We start from the raw sequence: 20404 nt of genomic DNA on the forward strand, positions 1-20404 counted from the left end.
TAAGACCAGGGGCTTCCCTGGGCTTCCCGGGTGGTTCAGATGGTAAAGAATCCGCCTGCAATGCAGGAGACGCAGGTTCAATCCCTGGGTCGGGAAGATCCCCTGGAGGAGGAAATGACAACCCATTCCAGTATTCTGGCCTGGAGAATCCCATGGACAGAGGAGCCTGGCGGGCTGCAGTCCACGGGGCCACAAAGAGGTGGACGTGACTGAGCAAATGAACACATACACATCAGATTTTGAGGGGACACATGTATACCTGTGGCTAATTCCTGTTGATATATGGCAAAAATCATCACAATAGTGTAAAGCAATTATCCTCTAATTAAAACAAATATAATACATAATAAATAAATAATAAATTTATTATTAAAAATAATTTTGAAGTAATCAATCTTGGTAGTATCAATATGATTTTACGATTTTTCTCATAATCTATTCATATTGCTATGATGATTTTTATCAGTAGATTTACAAATATGAAAACTTCTCACCATCCTAAAATGAATCTCTGTGTATCACCCTTTAAAAGTGTTGCTTTGTTCTGTTTGATAATATTTTAGTTAGTATTTTTAGATACTAAAATAGAGACATCTGTAAGTTTCTAGTTAGGTTTTGAAAGTCTTATCTTCATAAAAATGATGAAAACTTCCCCTAATTTTCTAGCATTCTAACTAATTGCTCCTTAAAGTTGTGCTAAATTTTCCCTGTAAAACTGTCCAGAACTGGTGTTTTTTTTTTTTTTTAGGGGGGGAATAACTCTTTAATAACTTGTTTTCTAGATTTTCTAGAATATTCTTCCATTAACATAGCCTTTTCACTGTCAGGTAGAGTAATTTGCATTTTTCTAGAAAATTACCTGCTTCATGGACATTTTCATTATTCCCCCACAGACTTAAGCAAACCTTTTCTTTCTAATGGTTTTTCAGTTTCTTCCCCTTTGGCGGTTACTTTCACAATAGCGTGTATTATTTTACGTGTTTTTCTCCTCTTTTAAGATTGCTACCTAAAGGTACATCTGTTTCATGGGTAGTTCTGAAGAATTGGTCAGATACCGCACCCTTCCGTCCAGTTTACCTGCTTATTTCCGGCTGTGCTGGGTCTCCGTTGCTGCAAGCTGGCTTTCTCTAGCAGTGGGGTGTGGGGGCTACTCTTGGTTGCGGTGCGTGGGCTCTTGGCTCGTGGGGTTCGGTACTTGTGGCCCACGGGCTTAGCTACCCCTTGACCGTGGAATCTTCCCAGACCAGGGATGGAGCCCGTGTCCCCTGCCCCGGCAGGCGGAATCTTAACCACTGGACCACCAGGGAAGTCCTCATCCTTTGATTTTCTAATTCCGTAGTTCCTGCTTTTATATGCGTCTCTCCTTCCTTACTGTCTGTTGTGTTTACCCCCTAATTTTTCAGTGGTATGGCTAATTAGTTCCTTTTCATTCTTCTTGTCTATTAAGATTATTTTTAGGACAACAGGTTCTCCTGGGAGCACTGCTTTAAAGGGGTCCCTCAGGTTCTGATGGGCTGGGCTCTCCTTTTGATTTTCTCATATTCTTCCATTTTCTCTTTAACTTAAGAGTTGCACTGCAATTTTCATCTTCTTGTAGTAAAAGGAATAGTCTGACTCAGGAAGGAGGAGGCTCCGATTTTGTTCACCCGAAAACATGAGTTGCAGGGGCAGAAAGTGTCCCTTTGCAGGGCTCATCGTGTGTATCGAGTCCATCTGGTGGGGTAGGGAGGCTGGGGGATGACAGGGCGCGTGTTCAGGACTCCAAGTCCCACTTTTCGACTCTGTGTGTGAATATACACTGGCACCACCTCAAAGCCGTAACCACCACCCGCAGCCCGGGGAGCTGGGGCTCTCTTTCCTGCCTCCCTCCACTGACTAGGAGACTCAGCTACCACTCTGCCTTCACTTGGGGCTTTTGGCAAGTTCCTGATGGAGCCAAAAATTGAGCCAGAGAGAGACACAAGGCCCCATTGTGAGGAATGGCCTGGGGATCTGCAGAATCTGGCAGGCCTGGGGCCCACCCTGGGCTCAGGAGGATGGCCCCGCGCCAGGCCTTGGGGGGCCCTGAAGGAGGAAGCGATGCCGTGTCCCAGAGCCAGCTTCTGGCTGAGCTGGCAAGGCCAATCTTGCCGCTAACGACGGTGTATCCAGGTCAGGTCCTTGGCACTGTGCGTCTCATTCTCGCCACCAGTGTGGGAGGCAAGAGTGACAATGGACATGAAAGCACCTTGAAAGTCAGAGGGATCATGAGAAAGAGAAGCCAAATGGCCCATCCGATTTGAGTTAAGCAAGCCATCCACACACCCATACACCTATCCATCCCCCTATCTCCTATCCAATCATCCACTCACACTATCCCTCCCTCCCTCCATCCATCCATCTACAAACTCATCCATCCACTAATCCATCCATCCGTCCATCCATCTACACACCCATCCAACCACGCATCCTCCAATCACTCATCTCTCCATCTATCCATCTGTCTATCCATCTCTCCCTCCATCAGTCCCTCTATCCATCCACCCATCCATCCATGCATCCACTCATCCTCCATTCACTCATCCATCCACCCACCCATCCATCCGTCAGTCCCTCTATCCATTCACCCATCCCCCCACGCATCCATTCATCCATCCAGACTGTAAGAACGTGTGTGTTGCTTTAACCCACCGCCAGGAAGCTCCCAGGGCTGCAGGAGCAGACTGCCTTAGACCAGTGCCTCAGACAGCACACTCTGCCTCTTGGTCCGGGAGCTGGGAGTCTGATGACCACGTGTGGGCTGTGCGGGACCCTCGGAGGCTCTGGTGGAGAATCTGTGCCCGGCCCCTCTCGGGTCCTGGAGGCACCTGCAGGGCGGAGGCCCCGGTCTGCTTCCACCCTCACGCCCCCGTCTCTTGCGTTTGGACTGTGGTCCCAAAGGCCCTTCCCCGTGTGACTCCAGGAGCCCAGGTGTGGGGGTTCAGGGGGGCAGCTTTCAGCCTCAGCAAGCTGCTCGCTGCCCGCCAGTCTCCCAGGGCCTGGAGGGAGCTCCACCTGGGGACTTGGGCTCCTGGGTCCTCAACCCCTCCCCCTGCACTTCTGCAGGTCTGCCCCAAGCCCCGCTCTGTGCCCTCGGAGCCCAGCCTGCCTGCATCCCCTGGGGTGCCAGCCCCCTCCAGTCACTTCTCCTGGCCCCACACGTCCCCCAGGGCTGCTCCCCTGCATAAATCTGGCAGCCTCGCCTGCCTCAGTCTCCACTTCTCGTCTCTGGGACATGCTCTCATTTTAGGGGTGGTGGGCCTCCTGCTCCAGTGCTTCCCAAGGCAGGCCCTGCTCAAAGAGAGGGCTCGAGACTCTGCAAGGTGCCACTATTGTGGAAGAGATGGAAGCAGGCCTAGGTCCCGGATGGGCTGGGCGTGGGGGTGCAGGAGGCGGCTGCCCACGCTGGGGTCACTTAGAGCCGGCCTGAGAGGGTGGCACCGGAAGGGGGCAAGCTTCCAGTGCAGGGGTTTGGCCAGAGCCATCTGGGCACCCCGTGTGTTCTGACCGTGGGAGCTGGCGCTGCCCCTGGAATGTGCCCCTGGACCACTCAAACCCCGACTGAGATGCTGGCCTTTCCCACGGATGGTGACAAAGGGAGCAAGACGGTGTGTGTGGGGGGGTCCCTTGGGTCACCCAGTCACGGAGCACACGCAGCCCAGGAGTGCGTATGCGGCCCAGTCGTGCACACGAAGATAGTTGTGCAAACCACGTACACACCCATGGGGATGCTCACGCAGGGGACCGGTCAGGAGCACGGTGATGCAAGCCCTTTGTGTGGGCAGACGGCCACCCCTGGCCATGTCCCTGGGTCCTGACGGGCACGGGGCTCTCTGGTCGCCGGCTGACCCACGGACCCGCCCTCCTTGACGCCCAGTCCTTAGCGCTCGCTCTCACCTGCCCGTCACGGTCCAAGAACCTGACCCAGGAAGTGTTTCTGATGCTGGCAGCCAGCCTGGACCCGGAGCCCAGACCCTCCCCAATTAGGGCCCATCAGGAACCGTCGGGACCCAGGACACGGGGGGCCTTGCCGCCTGGCCTCGGACGGAAGGCAGTGACATCAGTCCAGAGGGAGGGCCTTGTGCTGTTCTAGAAGATAGTGCCCTTGTGGCCCTAAGGATGAGTCATGGGTGATTCGGGGAACCGCGAGGTGGGGGCTGGGGTGGCCCGGCCCGAGATGGCCGGCTGGCCCTCCTCCTATGTAAGCCCCCGAGCCCACTTCTTCAGACTTCCCGTCTCCCCGGAGCTCAGAAGTGCGACCCCGGCTGCATCCATGAAGTGCCTCCTGCTCGCCCTGGGCCTGGCCCTCGCCTGTGGCGTCCAGGCTGCCCACATCCCCCAGACGGCGGAGGACCTGGACGTTAGAAAGGTATGGGGTCTGGGGTGGAGGGTGGGCGCCGGGGGCTGGGGTCCGGGGCTGAGAGGGGGCAGGAAAGCCTGGACCGCGGGAGTCTAACACGGGACGAGAGCAGGCGACCCCCTGGGGGCACCACCTGGTCCCGCAGACTTTGGAGGGACTTGTCTCCAGACACCTGGTCCTCAGAGTCTCCCGTTTCCCCCTCCGTCCCAGGGCGGACTCATCCTCAGAGGGTCCACACCCCGAATGGGGGCTGACTTAGGACAGTGAGGGGCCGGGGGCCAGGCAGAGACACGGGTTGTTGCAAATATTCAAGGACCTCCCCCCTCCCACCCACATGTCCGCGCACAGCAGGTGGTCCCCAAGTGCACCTGGAACCCACGTGTCTCACACTTCCTGAGAGCCCTGGCTGTGTAGGAGACAGCCTGGCCCGGCCAGGGCGGGACAAAGGGCCCACCGTGGGGCTGGGCCCCCTTTCCGCTCCTGGGGTGCAGCGCAAGGTCCCTCCCCAGGTGGTGGGGACGTGGCACGTGGTGGCCATGGTGGCCAGCGACATGTCCCTTCTGGACGCCGAGAGTGGCCCACTGAGAGTGTACGTGGAGGAGCTGAAACCCACCCCCCAGGGTGACCTGGAGGTCATGCTGCAGAAACGGTGGGTGTCCCCTACCACCAACATGTAACTGCTCGTCCCCAGGGCTGGGGTGTATGGGGGACTAGGGCCCCAGGGATGGGGAATGGGGCTCAGAGGTCCCTGTCCCCTCGGAGCCCGGCCCAGAGCCATGGGGCAAAAAGGCCATCACACAGAGCGGCCCTGGGGTCACTGTGGGGAGAGGCCCGTGTGCAGGATGCTGGGCATCAGGGCTTGGGGGTTGCTGCCAGGAGTCCCGTCCGCCCCAGAGAGGGGGAGCCGGAGACTTGAGGAATTCTGAGTGGTCGTGAGCCCCGCATCCTCGGAAGCACTGTGTCCAAGCCCCACGTGGACGGGGTTAGTGATGCCCTGGGACCCTGGCCTCTGGCCACCGGTCTGCTGGGTGCCGGCCAGCTTGGCCTGCCCCACACTGTCCCTCCCCTGGGTCGCCTGCTGGGGTCCATGGAGGGCCAGCCAAGGCGCCCACCTGCCCTCTGGACACTTCCCGGAGCCCAGCCCTGTCCCGCTGCAGGGCTCACGAATGACCCCTTCCCCCGCAACCACCTGGCTTTTCAGGGAAAACCACGAGTATGTGGAGAAGACCCTCATGGCCCTGAAGACCGAGGACACTGCTGTCTTCACGGTCGACTGTGAGTGCCCCCAGCCCGGGGCCCCGTGTGCCCTCGGGGCAGCCCCAACCCACACAGGGCCCCGCCTGATGCCCTGAGATGCTCACCGTCCTGGCAGCAGGAGTCGGCTCGAGTCTGTGGCCTCGAGCTGCACACCAGCCCTGCCTCCTGCCCCCCTCGGAGGTCATTCTTGGGGTGACGAGGCCTGAGACCCCCACGCCCTCCTGCCCTGCGGCACCCCTTGCTTGGCGAAGGTGGAGGGTGGGGGGCAGGCGTCCTGTGCACCGTGGGGGTGGGCTAGGTGCGCAGACACGTGGCCACCTCCCTGTTCACTGGCTAGCCTGTGGCTCCTTAAAAATTTCCAAAACAAACCAGATCTGTGGGCAGGGGACACTGTGCATTTGCTTCTCCGATCTGGAACCTACTTCTGGAACATTCCAGGCCTCACCCTCTGACCCCAGCCCTGGCAGCCTCCCTGGGACACACCCCTGGGCCCCCAGATCCAGCCCACACCCCCCCACCCTGGCCAGGGCCCAGCTACCCTCTCTCCGATCCACAGGGCCTCTCGCCTCTGCTATTTGCCACAGTCTCTTTTCCGTATATATTTAACTTCGTTTATTTGTCTATTTTTGGATGCGCCGGGCCTTCCTGTTGCACGGGCTTTTCTCTAGTTGCGGTGCAGAGGCTTCTCTCGTTGCAGAGCGCGGGCTCTCGGGCACACGGCCTCTGTCATTGCAGCGCGTGGGCTGGTAGTCGTGGCTCTCGGGCTCTAGAGCGCAGCTTAATAGTTGTAGTGCCGGCTTAGTTGCTCCGCAGCCTGTGGGATCTTCATGGACCAGGGATCGAACCCGTGTCTCCTGCGTTGGCAGGTGGATTCTTTGCCACTGAGCCACCAGGGAAGACCCCCCCACCCTCTTTCTGAAAGGCAGTGGGTGTGGTGGAGACCCCCTGCTCCTTACCTGCAGGACCTCGGGTCTGCCTGGGAAGGTGGCTGGACTCACCATCGTCCTGCTCCCAGTTAAGCCGGGATGAGGACTCCAAGGATGCAGGGTCTCCCCACGCTCCCCCAGGTCCCCCCCACCTCTGAAAGACAGAGCCATCCCCACCCTTCCTCTGGAAATACTCTCCCTTCTGTCTTCCACTCTTTGCAGTCCATGTATCACCCCAGACTCAAGTTCCATCCTGAATTATTTGTTGATTGCTCACGGACCTGGGCACCTATCCCCAGGGAGGGGGCCCACTGGGATTTAGTGCCTGCAGGTGTGAACGAATAACTGACTGAATGGACACCACGTGCAGGACATGGGAAGCAGAGTCTGCCCAAGCAGGCAGTAGGCACACAGCGGCTTTGCCGTAACATCAGCGTGTCAGAGCTGTCTCCAGTCTTGGCCCGAGTGCGGGAGGGGCCGGTCTCAGCTGGGTGGTGCTGTCGGAAGTGTCCCGGCTGGGGGCCCATCAGACTAGTGCTGCCAGCAGTGGGCTTTCTGCATCCGATAGAGAGGGCACCCACTGGGTGTCCGGAGAGGGTACTGCCTGCCCAGTGGCCACCATGGGAAACAGCGCTCCCAGGCCCCCTGATGGTTGTGGTGGAGAGATTTCAGGCTCCGTTCCGGCCCCTTTTCTAGGTCACGGGGAAAGGAAGATTTCCGTGCTGGACACAGACTACAGCAGCTACATGATCCTCTGCATGGAGGGCCCCACACCCACCGATGAGGGCAGCGTGATGTGCCAGTGTCTGGGTATGTGGGGACCTAGCAGAGCGTATCCAGAAGCGCTGCGCCTCACCGAGACATGACCCTTGGTGGAGCTGTGAATAAGGAGCACTCAAGATCCCCGACCTTCACGGCCCCTGGTGGCAGGAAGGGGAGGGGTCTTCCTTGCTGGCCCCCCCGGGACACGGAGCCAAGGTCCCAGCCTCGGCCCCAGACCCTGGTGGTCAGGTGTAGCTGACACGCAGGGGGCAGAGTGCTTGCAACAAGGTCTGGGACGGGTGAGCGGGCTGAGGCAGAAGGCTCAGTGGTCTCTCCCCAGGAGGAGGGGCTTCACCTCCCAGTGGGCAGAACTAGCTAATATTAATCCAGCAGTCTTCTAAGAGGAGATTTTTAACAACTTCAGAACACTTTCAGACACGAAAGCAACTTTAAAGGGCAACCTTCTGACCAAAGTAAATACAGTGGCGAGGCTGCCCTTACTCCCAAGGGGGCCGTGGTCATCGGGCAGTCGAGGCTCCTGGTCCTAAGTCAGCCCACTAGGGGTCGGGGGGGAGACCAGGCTAGTGGGGCAGGAGGGAGCCTTTCCTCCCATGACGGTACAGACACCGCTGCACCGCCCCGGGGAGGAAGCGGAGAGGAACGGGGCTGAGGGGGCCAGGCAGGGGTCCAAGCCTTGCAGACCATCCTGGGAGGCGGGACAGGACCAAGCTCCTCGAGCTTGTGGTGCCTCCTTCCCAGGCTCCTTCCTGGGCTCACGCTCGGTTGGAGCCCTTGGGTCTCTGGGCTCTCAGGGCTGGGGCTGCCTCGGGGCCTGACGCCCTGCCCCCACAGCCAGGACCTCGGAGGTGGACGACGAGGTCATGGAGAAATTCGACGGGGCCCTGGCCTCGCTGCCCGAGCATATGCAGATGGTCCTGGACCTGCGCCAGGGGGCGGGTGAGCTCGGCCGCCCATATTCCCTCCCCAGACCTCCTGGGAGGAGGGGATGGGATGCAGCACCCTGTGGGGGGCCCCCTCTCCACCCGCTCCCCAGCTCCCTCTGTCCCGGGGTGTCCAGTCCCTTCCTGACCCCCCCACGACTCTCCCTCCCCCACAGAGCAGTGCACGTCTAGGTGAGCCCCTGCTGGCGCCTCTGGGGTAAGCTGCCCGCCCTGCCCCACATCCTGGGCACACACATGGGGTAGGGGGCCTTGGTGGGTCCTGGGATCCCCCATGAGGCCCTGGGGTCCCCCCATGGGAATGGCTGGAAGCTGGGGTCCCTCCTGGCGACTGCAGAGCCGGCTGGCCGCGTGCCCACTCTTGTGGGGTGACCTGTGTCCTGACCTCACTCACACACTGACCTCCTCCAGCTCCTTCTGGGCAGGGCTAAGGGCCAAGGTGGGGGCCCAGGAAGTGGGCACCTCAGGGGGAGGCTAGGGGGGGTCCTTCTCCCGAGGAGGGGCCGTCCTGCACCCCCAGCCATGGAGAGGCTGGCAAGAGTCTGGCAGGTGCCCCAGGAATCACAGGGGAGCCCCATGTCCATTTCAGGGCCCGGGAGTCTTGGCCCCTCTGGGGACAGACGACATCACCCCTGCCTCCTCCATCCAGGGGACGAGGAGGGACCGGGACCACAGTCACCCCTCCCAGGACCCAGGCCCCTCCAGGCCCCTCCCGGGGCCTCCTGCTTGGGGCCGCTCCTCCTTCAGCAATAAAGGAGTAAACCTGTGTGCTCCCTCCTGAGTCTTTCCTGGACGATGGGCAGGGGGTGGAGCCTGGGGATGGCTCAGAGGGTGACGGCAGGGCCGCCGGGAAGGGTGGTGTCTGCCCCTGGTGCAGCCTCTTCCGTGCCAGGGGCTGTCAGACGCAACCTCCCTTTACTGTTCACCCACCTCCACCCTTGCAGGGCTGCGGAAACCTTATTTGCTGGTAAGGCTGTTCACCCTGGAAATCATACATTTTCATTTACGTTTCTTAACAAAGTAGATTCCTTGGCCCCTCCTGCCCTCCCCGGAGGTGGGGGTGTCGGAGCTCCAGGGCGGGGGCGCGGTCTGCTCTGCGGGCACATCCACAGGGAGAGCGTCAGAGGCAGGACCACTGCCCCCGCCCTCTGAGAGCTCAGGGCCCCCTCCCCACGGGAGCCACGGCCAGGCTGATCCATGCCCCCCAAGAGAGAAACGGGAGCAAGAAACGTTCATCCGTTTCGGCGTCCTAAGCCCCTGCACGGTGCTGACTACGCTTCTTTCTCTCTGCAAGAGGCAGGAGGATGGGGCTGGCTGGACATCCAGCCACTTAACCCCCAGCCCTGATGCCTGCTCAGGGCTGGACCGGGCCGCAGGCCATTCGGCTCCACACCCCGGGTCTCAGCTGACACCAAACCCCTCCAGAGGGAAAGCTCCCAAGTGAAAATGATGAAGAGCAGAAGGGCCAAGACCTGGGCCCCGGGCGGTGGGAAGGACGGGAGCTTGTTTCTCTGACTGTCCAGGGCAGCGGTCATCCTGGCCAAGTGCTGGTGGGGGCTTCAGGCCAGCCTGCTCAATGTCCTGCCATCACTGCCCCTTGTCTGTCCCCTACCTGTAAAGTGGGGTGCACAGAAGGGGCGACCCCGAGGGGCCTGGGTGAGGATGGAGGGAGAAATCAACCATCCTGCTCCCGGAGCAGCGTCCGCACAGGAAGTGCTTCTGACCACCAACAGCCAGCGTGGTTGCCCCGCCAACCCCCTCCTGCTACCCAACCTTCTCCACCATCACCACCACCCAGCCGGGCCTCCGTCTCCCCAGACGTCTGGGCCAGCCCAAGACGGTGTGACGTCTCCCCAGTGGGTACCTCCCGCCGGCAACACAGTAGTCCCAGTGACCATCGACCATCGAACGGATAAAGAAGCTGTGGTCCTCACACTGCTGTATTTAAAACGCACAACCAACAAGGACCTACTGTATCACACAGGGAACCCCGCTCGTGTTATGTGGCAGCCTGGATGGGAGGGGAGTGTGGGGGAGAACGGATACTTGTGTATGTACGGTTGATTCCCTTCTCTGTTCGCCTGAGACTATCACGATGCTGTTAATCGGCTATCCCCCAATACAAAATAAAAAGCTTTGTTTAAATAGAAGAAGATGTGGTACATGCATACAACGGGATGTTATTCAGCCATAAAAAATAATGAATTAATGCCACTTACAGCAACATGGATAGACCTAGAGATGATCATACTAAGTGAAGTCAGACAGCAAAAGACAAATATCATATGATATCACTTATTTGTGGAATCTAAAAAATACGGTACAAGTGAACTTATTTACAAGATAGAAGTAGAGTCACAGATGTTAAAAAACAAACATAGTTAGCAGGGGGAGAGGGAAGGGAGAAATTGGGATTGACATATACATACCACTATATATAAAATAGTTAACTAATAAGACGTATTGTGCAGGACAAGGAACGCTACTCAACACAATTGCCTGTATGGGAAAAGAATCTTAAAAAGAGTGGATAAATGCACGTGTATAGCTGATTCACTTTGCTACACAGCAGAAACTAACACAACAGTGTAAATCAACCAAAAATTACTGAAAACAACAAGGAAAACACAGTCGGTTGAAAGCAAGCAGAGCCCACTCTGGCAGTTTAATAGGAAACTTGCCCAAAAGACCTCGGGCGGCCAGACTTTCAATCTGGACAAGATGGTGTGAGCCCGTCTCTCCCTGGTATTCCTCAGCGTAGTATCAGTGTTAGTCGCTCAGTCATGTCCAACTCTTGGCCACCCCCCAGGCTCCTGTGTCCATGGGGTCCTTCAGACAAGAATACTGGAGTGGGTTGCCCTTCCCTTCTCCAGGGGGTCTTCCCAGCCCAGGGTTTGAACCTGGGTCTCCCACGTTGCAGGCGGAGTGTTGACTGACTGAGCCCCCGGGGAAGCCCTCATCTCTCCCGGCTTCTCCCTAATTGCGTGCACTCCCAACAGCAGAGCTTCAAATCACAAGAAGCAAAGCCGAAGGGCTGAGAGGAGAGAGAACAGACCCACGATTCGAGGTGGGGCTGACATCCCAGCCCCTTCAGGCAAGTGACGGAGGGGACAGAGTAAAACCAGGTCAGTGATGACCTGCACCGTGCAACCAACCAGCAGGGCTTGACCAGCTCATACAGAACACTCCACCCAACACAGGACACGCTTCTGCCCCTCGCCGTGGACCGGTCACCAAGATAGCCCATGCTCCAGACCCCACAGGTGAAGGCTGCCCCCAGACCCCACCTCAGAAGCCAGTCGGAGCTGTTACCGGCACTCTGACCGGCGAACTCCGGGCTGAAGGGGGAGGTCCCAGTGACCCCCTCCTCGGGTTTCCTGAATCTGCTAGAGCAGCTCACGGAGCTCTGAGGAACGTTTTACTGACTCGGTCACAGGTGATTGATAAAGATTATACCTGAGGAAGGCCCAGGTGGGAGAGCCGCGTAGGGCAAGGAAACGGAAGGGTTAGGAAACGTCTGTGCCAGGGGTGCCACACTCCCCGAGTCCCCACATGTTCACCAGCCTTGTGAATGCAAGACACCTTGACAACCTTGACAGCACACCTTGTCCTCTGGGGTTTTAATCTTTGCGTGTGCTCACCTATGTCTGACTCTTTGCGACCCCAAGGACTATAGCCCACCAGGCTCCTCTGCCCATGGGATTCTCCAGGCAAGAACACTGGCGTGGGTTGCCACGCCCTTTTCCAGGGGATCTTCCCAAACCAGGCATCAAACCCGCATCTCTTGCATCTCCTACATTGGTGGGCAGATCTTTAGAACTGAGCCACCTGCGAAGCTAAAGAAAACGACACCAGAACACAAACAGCAAATTACTCAAAACCAGCAACAGAGAAAAAATTCAGGGGAGAAAAAGGAACAAGGTTAAGGATGGCAGCACTTTCAAGAATGATTTTTGCTGGAAATTTTGGTTTTATACATTCTGTGAGGTTAAAGAAAGTCCCTTCTGTTTCTATTTAAATGAAAGGTTTTGTTTTGGCTGGCTTGTAACCAAAAATTGCTGTTAAACTCTAGCAAACATGTTTTCTGCTTTGAGATAACCAAATCATTTTTCTTTAATGTACTGAGGTCACGAATTGCATTAATACATTTTATAAGATCAGATGATCCTTGCATTGCTGGGGAAAACAGTCACGATGGATTGTTTTCCAGTGCTGATTTGATTTTCTACTCAAGCCCTGGGGTACATTTTCCACTTATATTCAAGGCAAGCTTTCTTATACTCTTCTGTCTTTTCTTTTTAAACACCAGCTGATCAAACTCAAATGAGATGTATTTATCTTCCAAGTGACAGAGCTCAAGTCAAACATATTAGAAATAATATCATATGGATGTCAATTTAAAGAAGTGCTACATTCTTTATTACCAGCCTCTGGTTCTTTCCACAGAAGAAATTATTGCAGGAGCTATTAAAGTAAAGACACCTCCACTGCTATATAAACGTTGCATGGTTATTAAAATAATTATACTTTTAATAATTGCATTATTCAGTTCAGTTCAGTTGCTCAGCCATATCCAACTCTTTGCGACCCCTTTGACTGCAGCATGCCAGGCCTCTCTGTCCATCACCAACTCCCAGAGTTTACCCTAGCTCATGTCCATTGAGTCGGATGGTGATGCCATCCAACCATCTCATCCTCTGTCGTCCCCTTATCCTCCTGCCTTCAATCTTTCCCAGCATCAGGGTCTTTTCAAATGAGTCTCTTCACATCAGGTGGCCAAAGTATTGGAGTTTCAGCTTCAGCATCAGTCCTTCCAATGAATATTCAGGACTGATCTCCTTTAGGATGGACTGGTTGGATCTCCTTGTAGTCCAAGGGACTCTCAGGAGTCTTCCCCAACACCACAGTTCAAAAGCATCAGTTCTTTGGCACTCAGCTTTCTTTATAGTCCAACTCTCACATCCATACACGACTACTGGAAAAACCATAGCCTTGACGAGACGGACCTTTGTTGACAAAGTAATGTCTCTGCTTTTTATTTATTTATTCTTTATGTCTCTGCTTTTTAATATGCTGTCTAGATTGGTCATAACTTTGTTTCCAAGGAGTAAGAGTCTTTTAATTTCATGGCTGCAATCACCATCTGCAGTGATTTTGGAGCACTCAAGACTCCATGAAGTGGGTGTATTTGTAAATTTTGGTCACACAGAGTTGATTCACAACCACATTTCTTGCTCTGTGGCACCAATCTTTTCCCCAAGTCTCTCTTCTGAGCTTTGTGTTATCCTTTGCTGAATTTTCCAAGGAGAAGGCGGAGAATCTGGTTTCAGAATGTGCATTTCCCTCAAAGAGGCACCGAACAGACCTTGCATTAGGACTGTCTCATCTGAAATACCCGTCCTGCCGTTGGCCATGTTTCTGGGGTTAGAGCCGTAGACCCCGCAGGGCAGACTCAGAGGTTTTGTCCCTGGGCTTGCCTTTGTTCCCTGTGGGGTAGAAAAGTCAGAGAAACATATTTTGTAGTCTTTAAAAAAGAATCTTTATTATTAGCGTTACTAAACCAAACTTGGATCCTCTCACTCACACACAGTAAAGCCAGTCTCCTGACGCCAGGGTCATGGTGAAGAAAAGGGCGGCGTTTCCAAGCAAGGAGTCCTAGCCGCCAGTGCTCAGAAGAACCGAACTCCCCGAAGGCTTTCAGAGAAGGGTTTTTCAAAGGCAGGAGTGGACAGGGATCTGATCAGCTTTTGGACATTCTTCGTATTGGTTAACGCTGAGGTCATCAGGACTCACCGTGGTCAACCTTCTAGTTTCACCTGATCTGGGGTCCACCTGGCCTGTGGGCAGCATACAGTTACCTTCTTCCACTGGGTGGTGGTGGTGGGGGGGGGGGGTCTCCGTATCTGCAGAAAACCTCACAGGACTTGGCTCAGGACAGTCTCCATAGCCCTTGTTTAGTCGCTAAGTCGTGTCTGACTCTTCGGTGACCCCGTGGACTGTAGCCCGCCAGGCTCCTTTGTCCATGGGATTCTCCAGGCGAGATCCCTGGAGTGGGCTGCCATGCCCTTGAGGAGGAATTAAATGTCCTGGACTTTGCTTAATGGCCAAACTATCGCTTTATTTACTTGTTTGACTGTTTTCCTTTCTTCTGTATTTTCTCACTTCTCGGATTAAATGTACTCTTTGGAAGTGCGGGAAAGCTTAGGAGGCTAAAGCTTTTTTACAGACAAGAGGCAGGCATGTTTTACAGACATGGGGGTGGGGGGAAGCCTGTTTTGGGAAGGCCCCATAGGGTCTTGCTCAGTTTCATTAGGACATTGGCAGGGGGCGGGGGCGGGGTTGACTCCTACCTGCTTCAGGACATCATTGACCATATTTTTCCTGATTTATTTGAACTACAGTCCTGTAAACAAACCTTCATCAAAGCTCAATCATGCTTCCTCCTAACTCACCCACTCATGCGTCTATTCCTTCCACAAACACGGACCCTGCTGGGAGATGAATGAGCTCACACCCTTGACTTGGAGAAACTCTATGTCATCTCTCTTTTTTTGTGTGTTTTCTCTCAGCAGCCCCACCGTGCTTTTAAGAAATTAGGAGATGAAGAAGGAGTGATGACTAAGTCACTCGGTCTACTCTCAACTTGCTAGATCCAATCCAAACCACGTGTGTTGAGGCACGTATGCTTTGGTGACCTTCAGGAGGTCATTCTGAGGATTAGCACAGTTGCCCAGGAAACGGTCACTGCTTTGGATGCTTCCATTAAGCAAGGCTCAGAACTGAGTCACCCGTAAATACTCAGGTTTTGCAGTCCAGGTACCACACCTGTCTCATCTGTGCCCTCTTAACCACTTCTTCTGCCACACTCAGGACCAGGATCTCACCTGCCCGTTAGATGCTCAGGCTTCAGCATGCGCAGAACCGCCTGGGGCTTTGTCATCAACAAGGATCTGAGCCCCAGCACTTGTGAGCTGAATCTCAGTCTTCGTGTGGGCCTGGTCTCGGCTCGTTAGCTGCAAACTCCCCTTATACGCACTGCTGCCGGAAGTCAGATCTAGAGACAAGGGCTGTTCCTGCTGCTGCTGCTAAGTCGCTTCCGTCGTGTCCGACTCTGTGCGACCCCACAGACGGCGGCCCACCAGGCTCCCGCGTCCCTGGGATTCTCCAGGCAAGAACACTGGAGTGGGCTGCCATTTTCTTCAGTGACCTCTTAATTCCCGATTGTGCTCTTAATAGTTCATCTAATGTGTATCTTAAATATCTTTACTAAGATAATCTCAAAAATCTCCAACAGCTCCTTATTGTCTAGTGAATTAAGTAAAATGTTTTTCTGACATTTTGGGCTTTCCAAAAATGTAAACCTGGTTAAAATTTTAATTTGTTCACCCCTAACCTACACAAAATGTATACAGAGTTATTTCATGTTTCTTAAATACACATTATCCTTTTTGCCTCCAGCTTTGCTCATTCTGTTCCCTCTCGTTAAATTCTTGTCAGTGCTGCAAGTCTATCTCAAAAGTTTCCTCTTCCTTAAAAGGAGTATACTGCCTACATTTTCTTCTAGGAGTTTTAGTTTCAGGTTTTACATTTAAGTCTTTAATCCATTTTGAGTTTATTTTTGTATGTAGTGTTATAAAGTAGTCTGGTTGGATTCTTTTGCATGCAGCTGAAGAGTTTTCCCAGCACCATTTATTGAAGAGGCTGTCTTTTCCTTGTTGTGTATTCTTGCCTCCTTTGTGGTAGATTAATCACCCATTGTAGTTGAGTTCATTTTTGGACTCTATTCTGTTCCATTGATCTCTGTGTCTGTTTTAATGTCACTGCCATACTGTTTTGGGGACAGTAGCTTTGAGCTATACTCTGAAATCATAGAGCCTGATAGCTCCAGCTGTGTTCTTCTTTCTCAAGATTATGTTTGGCTGTTTGGATCTTTAGTATCTCCACACAATTCTTAGAATTATTTATTCTAGTTCTGTGAAAAATGCTGCTGGTATTTTGATAAGGATTGCACTGAATCTGTAAAGCTACAGATATAGCCACTGGGCAGTGTAGTCCCTTTAACAACATTAACTCTTTCAATCTGTGAGCATGATATATTTTCCCCTCTACACCATCTTCAATTTCTTCTATCAGTTTCTTTCATGGCAGTTTTCTGAGTACAGGTCTAATACCTCCTTGGTTAGTCATCCCTCAGTATTTTATTCCTTCTGATACAATTGTGAATGAGATAATTTTCTTAGTTTCTCTTTCTGATAGCTCATTGTTAGTGTATAGAAAAGCAACAGGTTTCTGTGTATTAATTTTGTATCCTGCCACTTTAGTGAATTCACTTGTTAGCTTTTTGGTGACATCTTAAGGAATTTCTTAAGAAAATGGCATGGTATGGCATGACAAGGTGTCATATCATCTGCAAACAGTGACAGTTTTACTTCTTCCTTTCCAATCTGGATATCTTTTATTTCTTTTTGTCTGAGTACTGTGACTAGGATTCCCAATACTATATTGAATAAAAGTGGCAAGAGTGGACATCCTTGTCTTATTTTTCTGATCTTAGAGGAAATTCTTTCAGTTTTTCACCATTATTTATGATGTTTACTGTGGGCTTGTCATATGTGGCCTTTATTATATGGAGGTTTATTCCCTCTATACCCACTTTGTTGAGAGTTTTTATCATAAAAGTATATTGAATTTTGTCAAAAGATTTTTCTGCATCTATTGAGATGATTTTTATTCTTCAATTCATTAATGATTTTTATTCTTCAATTTGTTAATGATTTCTGTTCTTCAACTTGTTAATGTGGTATATCACATTGATTGATTTGCAGATATCTTTGTATCCCTGGGATAAATCTCACTTGATCATGAGCTTTCAGTGTATTTTTGAATTCACTCTGCTAATATTTTCTTGGGTATTTTTGCATCTATATACATCAATGATATTGACCTAAAATTTTCTTTTATTTTGTAAAGTTTTTGTCTGGATTTAGTATCAGGGTGATGCTGGCCTCTTAGAGTTTAGAAGCATTTCCTCCTCTTTGATTTTTTGGGATAGTTTGAGTAGGATAGGTATTAACTCTCCTTTAAGTGTTTGGGGACTCCCCTGGTGAGCCAGTGGTTGAGAATCCGCCTTCCAGTGCCGGGGACGTGGGTTTGATCCCTGGTCGGGGAACTATTGATGAGATCCCACGTGCTTCAGGGCAGCAAGCCCCAAGCTGCAACGCCTGATCTGCAAGCACTGCAGCGCCCACGGGCCACAACCAGAGAAAGCCCGCACACTGCGTGAAGACCCAGCACAACCAAAACACGGAGTCTGATAGAACACAGCTGCGAAGTCATCTGGTCCTGGACCTCTGCTTGCGGGAATTTTTCAAAAATTGTTGATTCAAAAAAAAAATTTCTGTTGATTCAACTAATTAAAGGTAACTGGTCTGTTCATGTTTTTCTATTTCTTCCCGGCTCAGTCTTGGGAGATTGTACATGTCTAGGAATGTGTCCGTTTCTTCCAGGTTGTCCATTTTATTGGACATGCGTGAGGGCATACAGCGCCGACCAGTGAGACTCATGCCGGCTTCCCGGGGCCAGGGGACCCCCAAGCAGCACAGCATCCTGGCCTGTGTGAAAGCCCGCTGACCCTGCCCAGCCCCACAGTTTCACTCTGAGAGAAGTGATTTCTGGCTTCTGCAGTTACAGGCCCAGGACCTGACCTCTCCTGAAGAGCAGGGCCTTTGGTGGGAGCGGGAGACGCTGAGAGCTGACAGGGGTCCAGGTCTCCTCCCAGGCCCCCCTCTCTGGGGCAGCACCTGGAGAAGACCGTCCCAGTATCCCTCCAATAGTGGTCAGTGCCAGCTGCCCTGGGTCAGAGGTGCTTTATTTCCGTCTCTCTCTCTCTGGATGGTATTCTATGGAAGCTGAAGTTTCCTGGAAGTTATGAATAGCTTCACCCTGAAGGGAACGGTTTGGAGTCATGGTTCACAGGAACTTGGGAAACCCTGCAGCTCAGACGTCCCGAGGTTGGTGGCACCCTGATTTCCTAAGCTCGCTGGGGAACAGGGCACTTGTTTCTCCCTGGCTGACCTCCCTCTTCCCTGCATCACCCAGTTCTGAGAGCAGAGCGGTGCTGGAGGGCACGGCCTCGCATCTGACACCTGGGTCCAAACCACCCATGCTGATGTTTGGGGGGCCACCTATGGGGAAGGGCTCCTCACTGCAGGGGTGCCCCCATCCCATCTGAGATCAGAGGTCCCAGTCCAGGCGTCGAAGGGCCGAGCTCCCTCCAGAGGCTCCAGGGAGGGATCCTTGCCCCCCCGCCTCCCATCCCCCCGCCGCCGCCTCCAGCTCCTGGTGCCGCATCCTTGAGCCCCGTCTCATAGAAGCCTCACTCCAGTCTCTGCCTCTGTTCACACGCCTTCTCCCAGTGTCTCCTCCATGTCCCCGTTTTCTCTCACAAGGACACCGGACATTAGATTAGCCCCCGTTCCAGCCTCACCTGAACAGCTCACATCTGTAAAGACCTAGATTCCAAACAAGATTCCATCCTGAGGTTCCCAGTGGACGTGAGTTATGGGGCCACACCCTTCAACCCCATCACAGCTTGCAGTTCGTCACAAAACATGGAACCTGGGGTTTATTGTAAAACCCAGGTTCATCATGAAACACTGAGTTTCAAGACTTGTTGCAAGAATTAAAGGTGTTAATACAGATCAGGGCAAGGACTGGAGCTGGCCAAGCCACCTCTTTCCGTCACAGCACCCCCGGCCCTGGGGTGGCCGGGGGTGCGCTCCTGTGGGTGGGCTCTATCCTGGTACAGTCACCAACAGTCTCTCCTCCGGGAAGGAAACCAGAGGCCAGCTAGCAAGCTAGAGCTAGTCTAGGAGACCCCTGAGCCTCCATCCAAGATGCTGACCAGGCCAGCGGGCCCCCTGGAAAGGCCCTACAGTCCAAGGGGGGGAACGGGGGCTGACCCACCAGGCCCCCACTATCAGGAGACACCCCCACCTTGCTCCCGTTCCCCTACCCCAATATGCCCACCGCACCCCTGAGATGAGCGGTTTAGTCGCTTAGAATGTCGATTGATGATTTTGCACCCCTTTGCTAGAGGCACAGGGCACCCACAGCCTGCCGGGTACTGATGCCCGTGTGGACTCAGCCAGGAGGACTGTCCTGCGCCCTCCCTGCTCGGGCCCCCTCCGTACTCAGCCACACACCCAGCACCGACCTTCCCATCACTCAGCTTGCTGTAGCCTGAGGGTGTGGAGGGAAGTGCCCTGGGAGATTTAAAATGTAGGAGGTGGGAGGTTGGGTCCTGTAGGCCTTCCCATCTCACTGCCTGCATGGAGCCCCAGTGCTGCTGGGCCTTGCCCCACCCCAGGGATCAGGTCACTTTCCCGTCCTGGGGGTTATCACGACTGTTGTCACTGTCGTTGCCGTTTTTGCTCCCTAACTGGGCAGCAGGTGCTTGCAGAACTCTCGATACTGACCAGGTTCCCCCTCAGAGCTCGACCTGAACCCCGAGTCACCATCACCCCAGCCTGCAGAGGGTGAGGTGACTGCAGAGATCCCGTCACCCAAGGCCACGGTCACATGGTTTGGAGGAGCTGGTGCCCGAGGCAGAAGCTGGAGGAACCAGGCGGGACCGCAGCCTGCCGGGAGGCCTTGCCCAGCAGAGTGGGTGGGCAGAGCAGGGGCCGACAGGGAGCTGCCAGGAAGAGCTGCCCGCAGGACAGGGGAGAGGGGAACAGGTGACACGGGCAGACGGCCACTCCCTGGCCATGTCCCTGGGTTCTGGCAGGGTGGGGCTCTCTGGCCATTGGCTGACCCACGGCCCACCCTCTAGGACACAGCTGTCCCCAGTGCTGGCTCTGACCTGTCCTTGTCTAAGAGGCTGACCCCAGAAGTGTTCCTGGCGCTGGCAGCCAGCCTGGACTCAGAGCCCAGACACCACCCTGCAGACTTCTGGGGCCTACCAGGAACCGTCCAGGCCCAGAGGGGGCCTTCCTGCTTGGCCTCGGATGGAAGAAGGCCTTCTATTGTCCTTGTAGCGGAAGCCCCCGGAGGGCCTGAGGACGGGCCAAGGGGGAATTCCGGGAACCGCGTGGCCGGGGGCCTGGCCTGAGCTGGCTGGC

General features: G+C 54.0%; 1 protein-coding gene across 1 annotated transcript; it reads left to right on the top strand.

Annotated features, from left to right (window-relative positions):
* The first annotated feature begins 4291 nt into the window (after positions 1-4291).
* LOC139037007 (beta-lactoglobulin-2-like) lies at positions 4292-20394 on the top strand. Its single transcript, XM_070472855.1, has 7 exons — positions 4292-4387; positions 4888-5027; positions 5580-5653; positions 7258-7371; positions 8176-8280; positions 9227-9249; positions 20116-20394. The coding sequence occupies exons 1-7, from the start codon at positions 4292-4294 to the stop codon at positions 20392-20394; spliced, it is 831 nt and encodes a 276-aa protein (XP_070328956.1).
* The last annotated feature ends 10 nt before the right edge of the window (positions 20395-20404 follow it).

Source organism: Odocoileus virginianus, chromosome 2 (genome assembly GCF_023699985.2).
Source record: "Odocoileus virginianus isolate 20LAN1187 ecotype Illinois chromosome 2, Ovbor_1.2, whole genome shotgun sequence".
NCBI classification, from domain to species: Eukaryota; Metazoa; Chordata; class Mammalia; order Artiodactyla; family Cervidae; genus Odocoileus; species Odocoileus virginianus.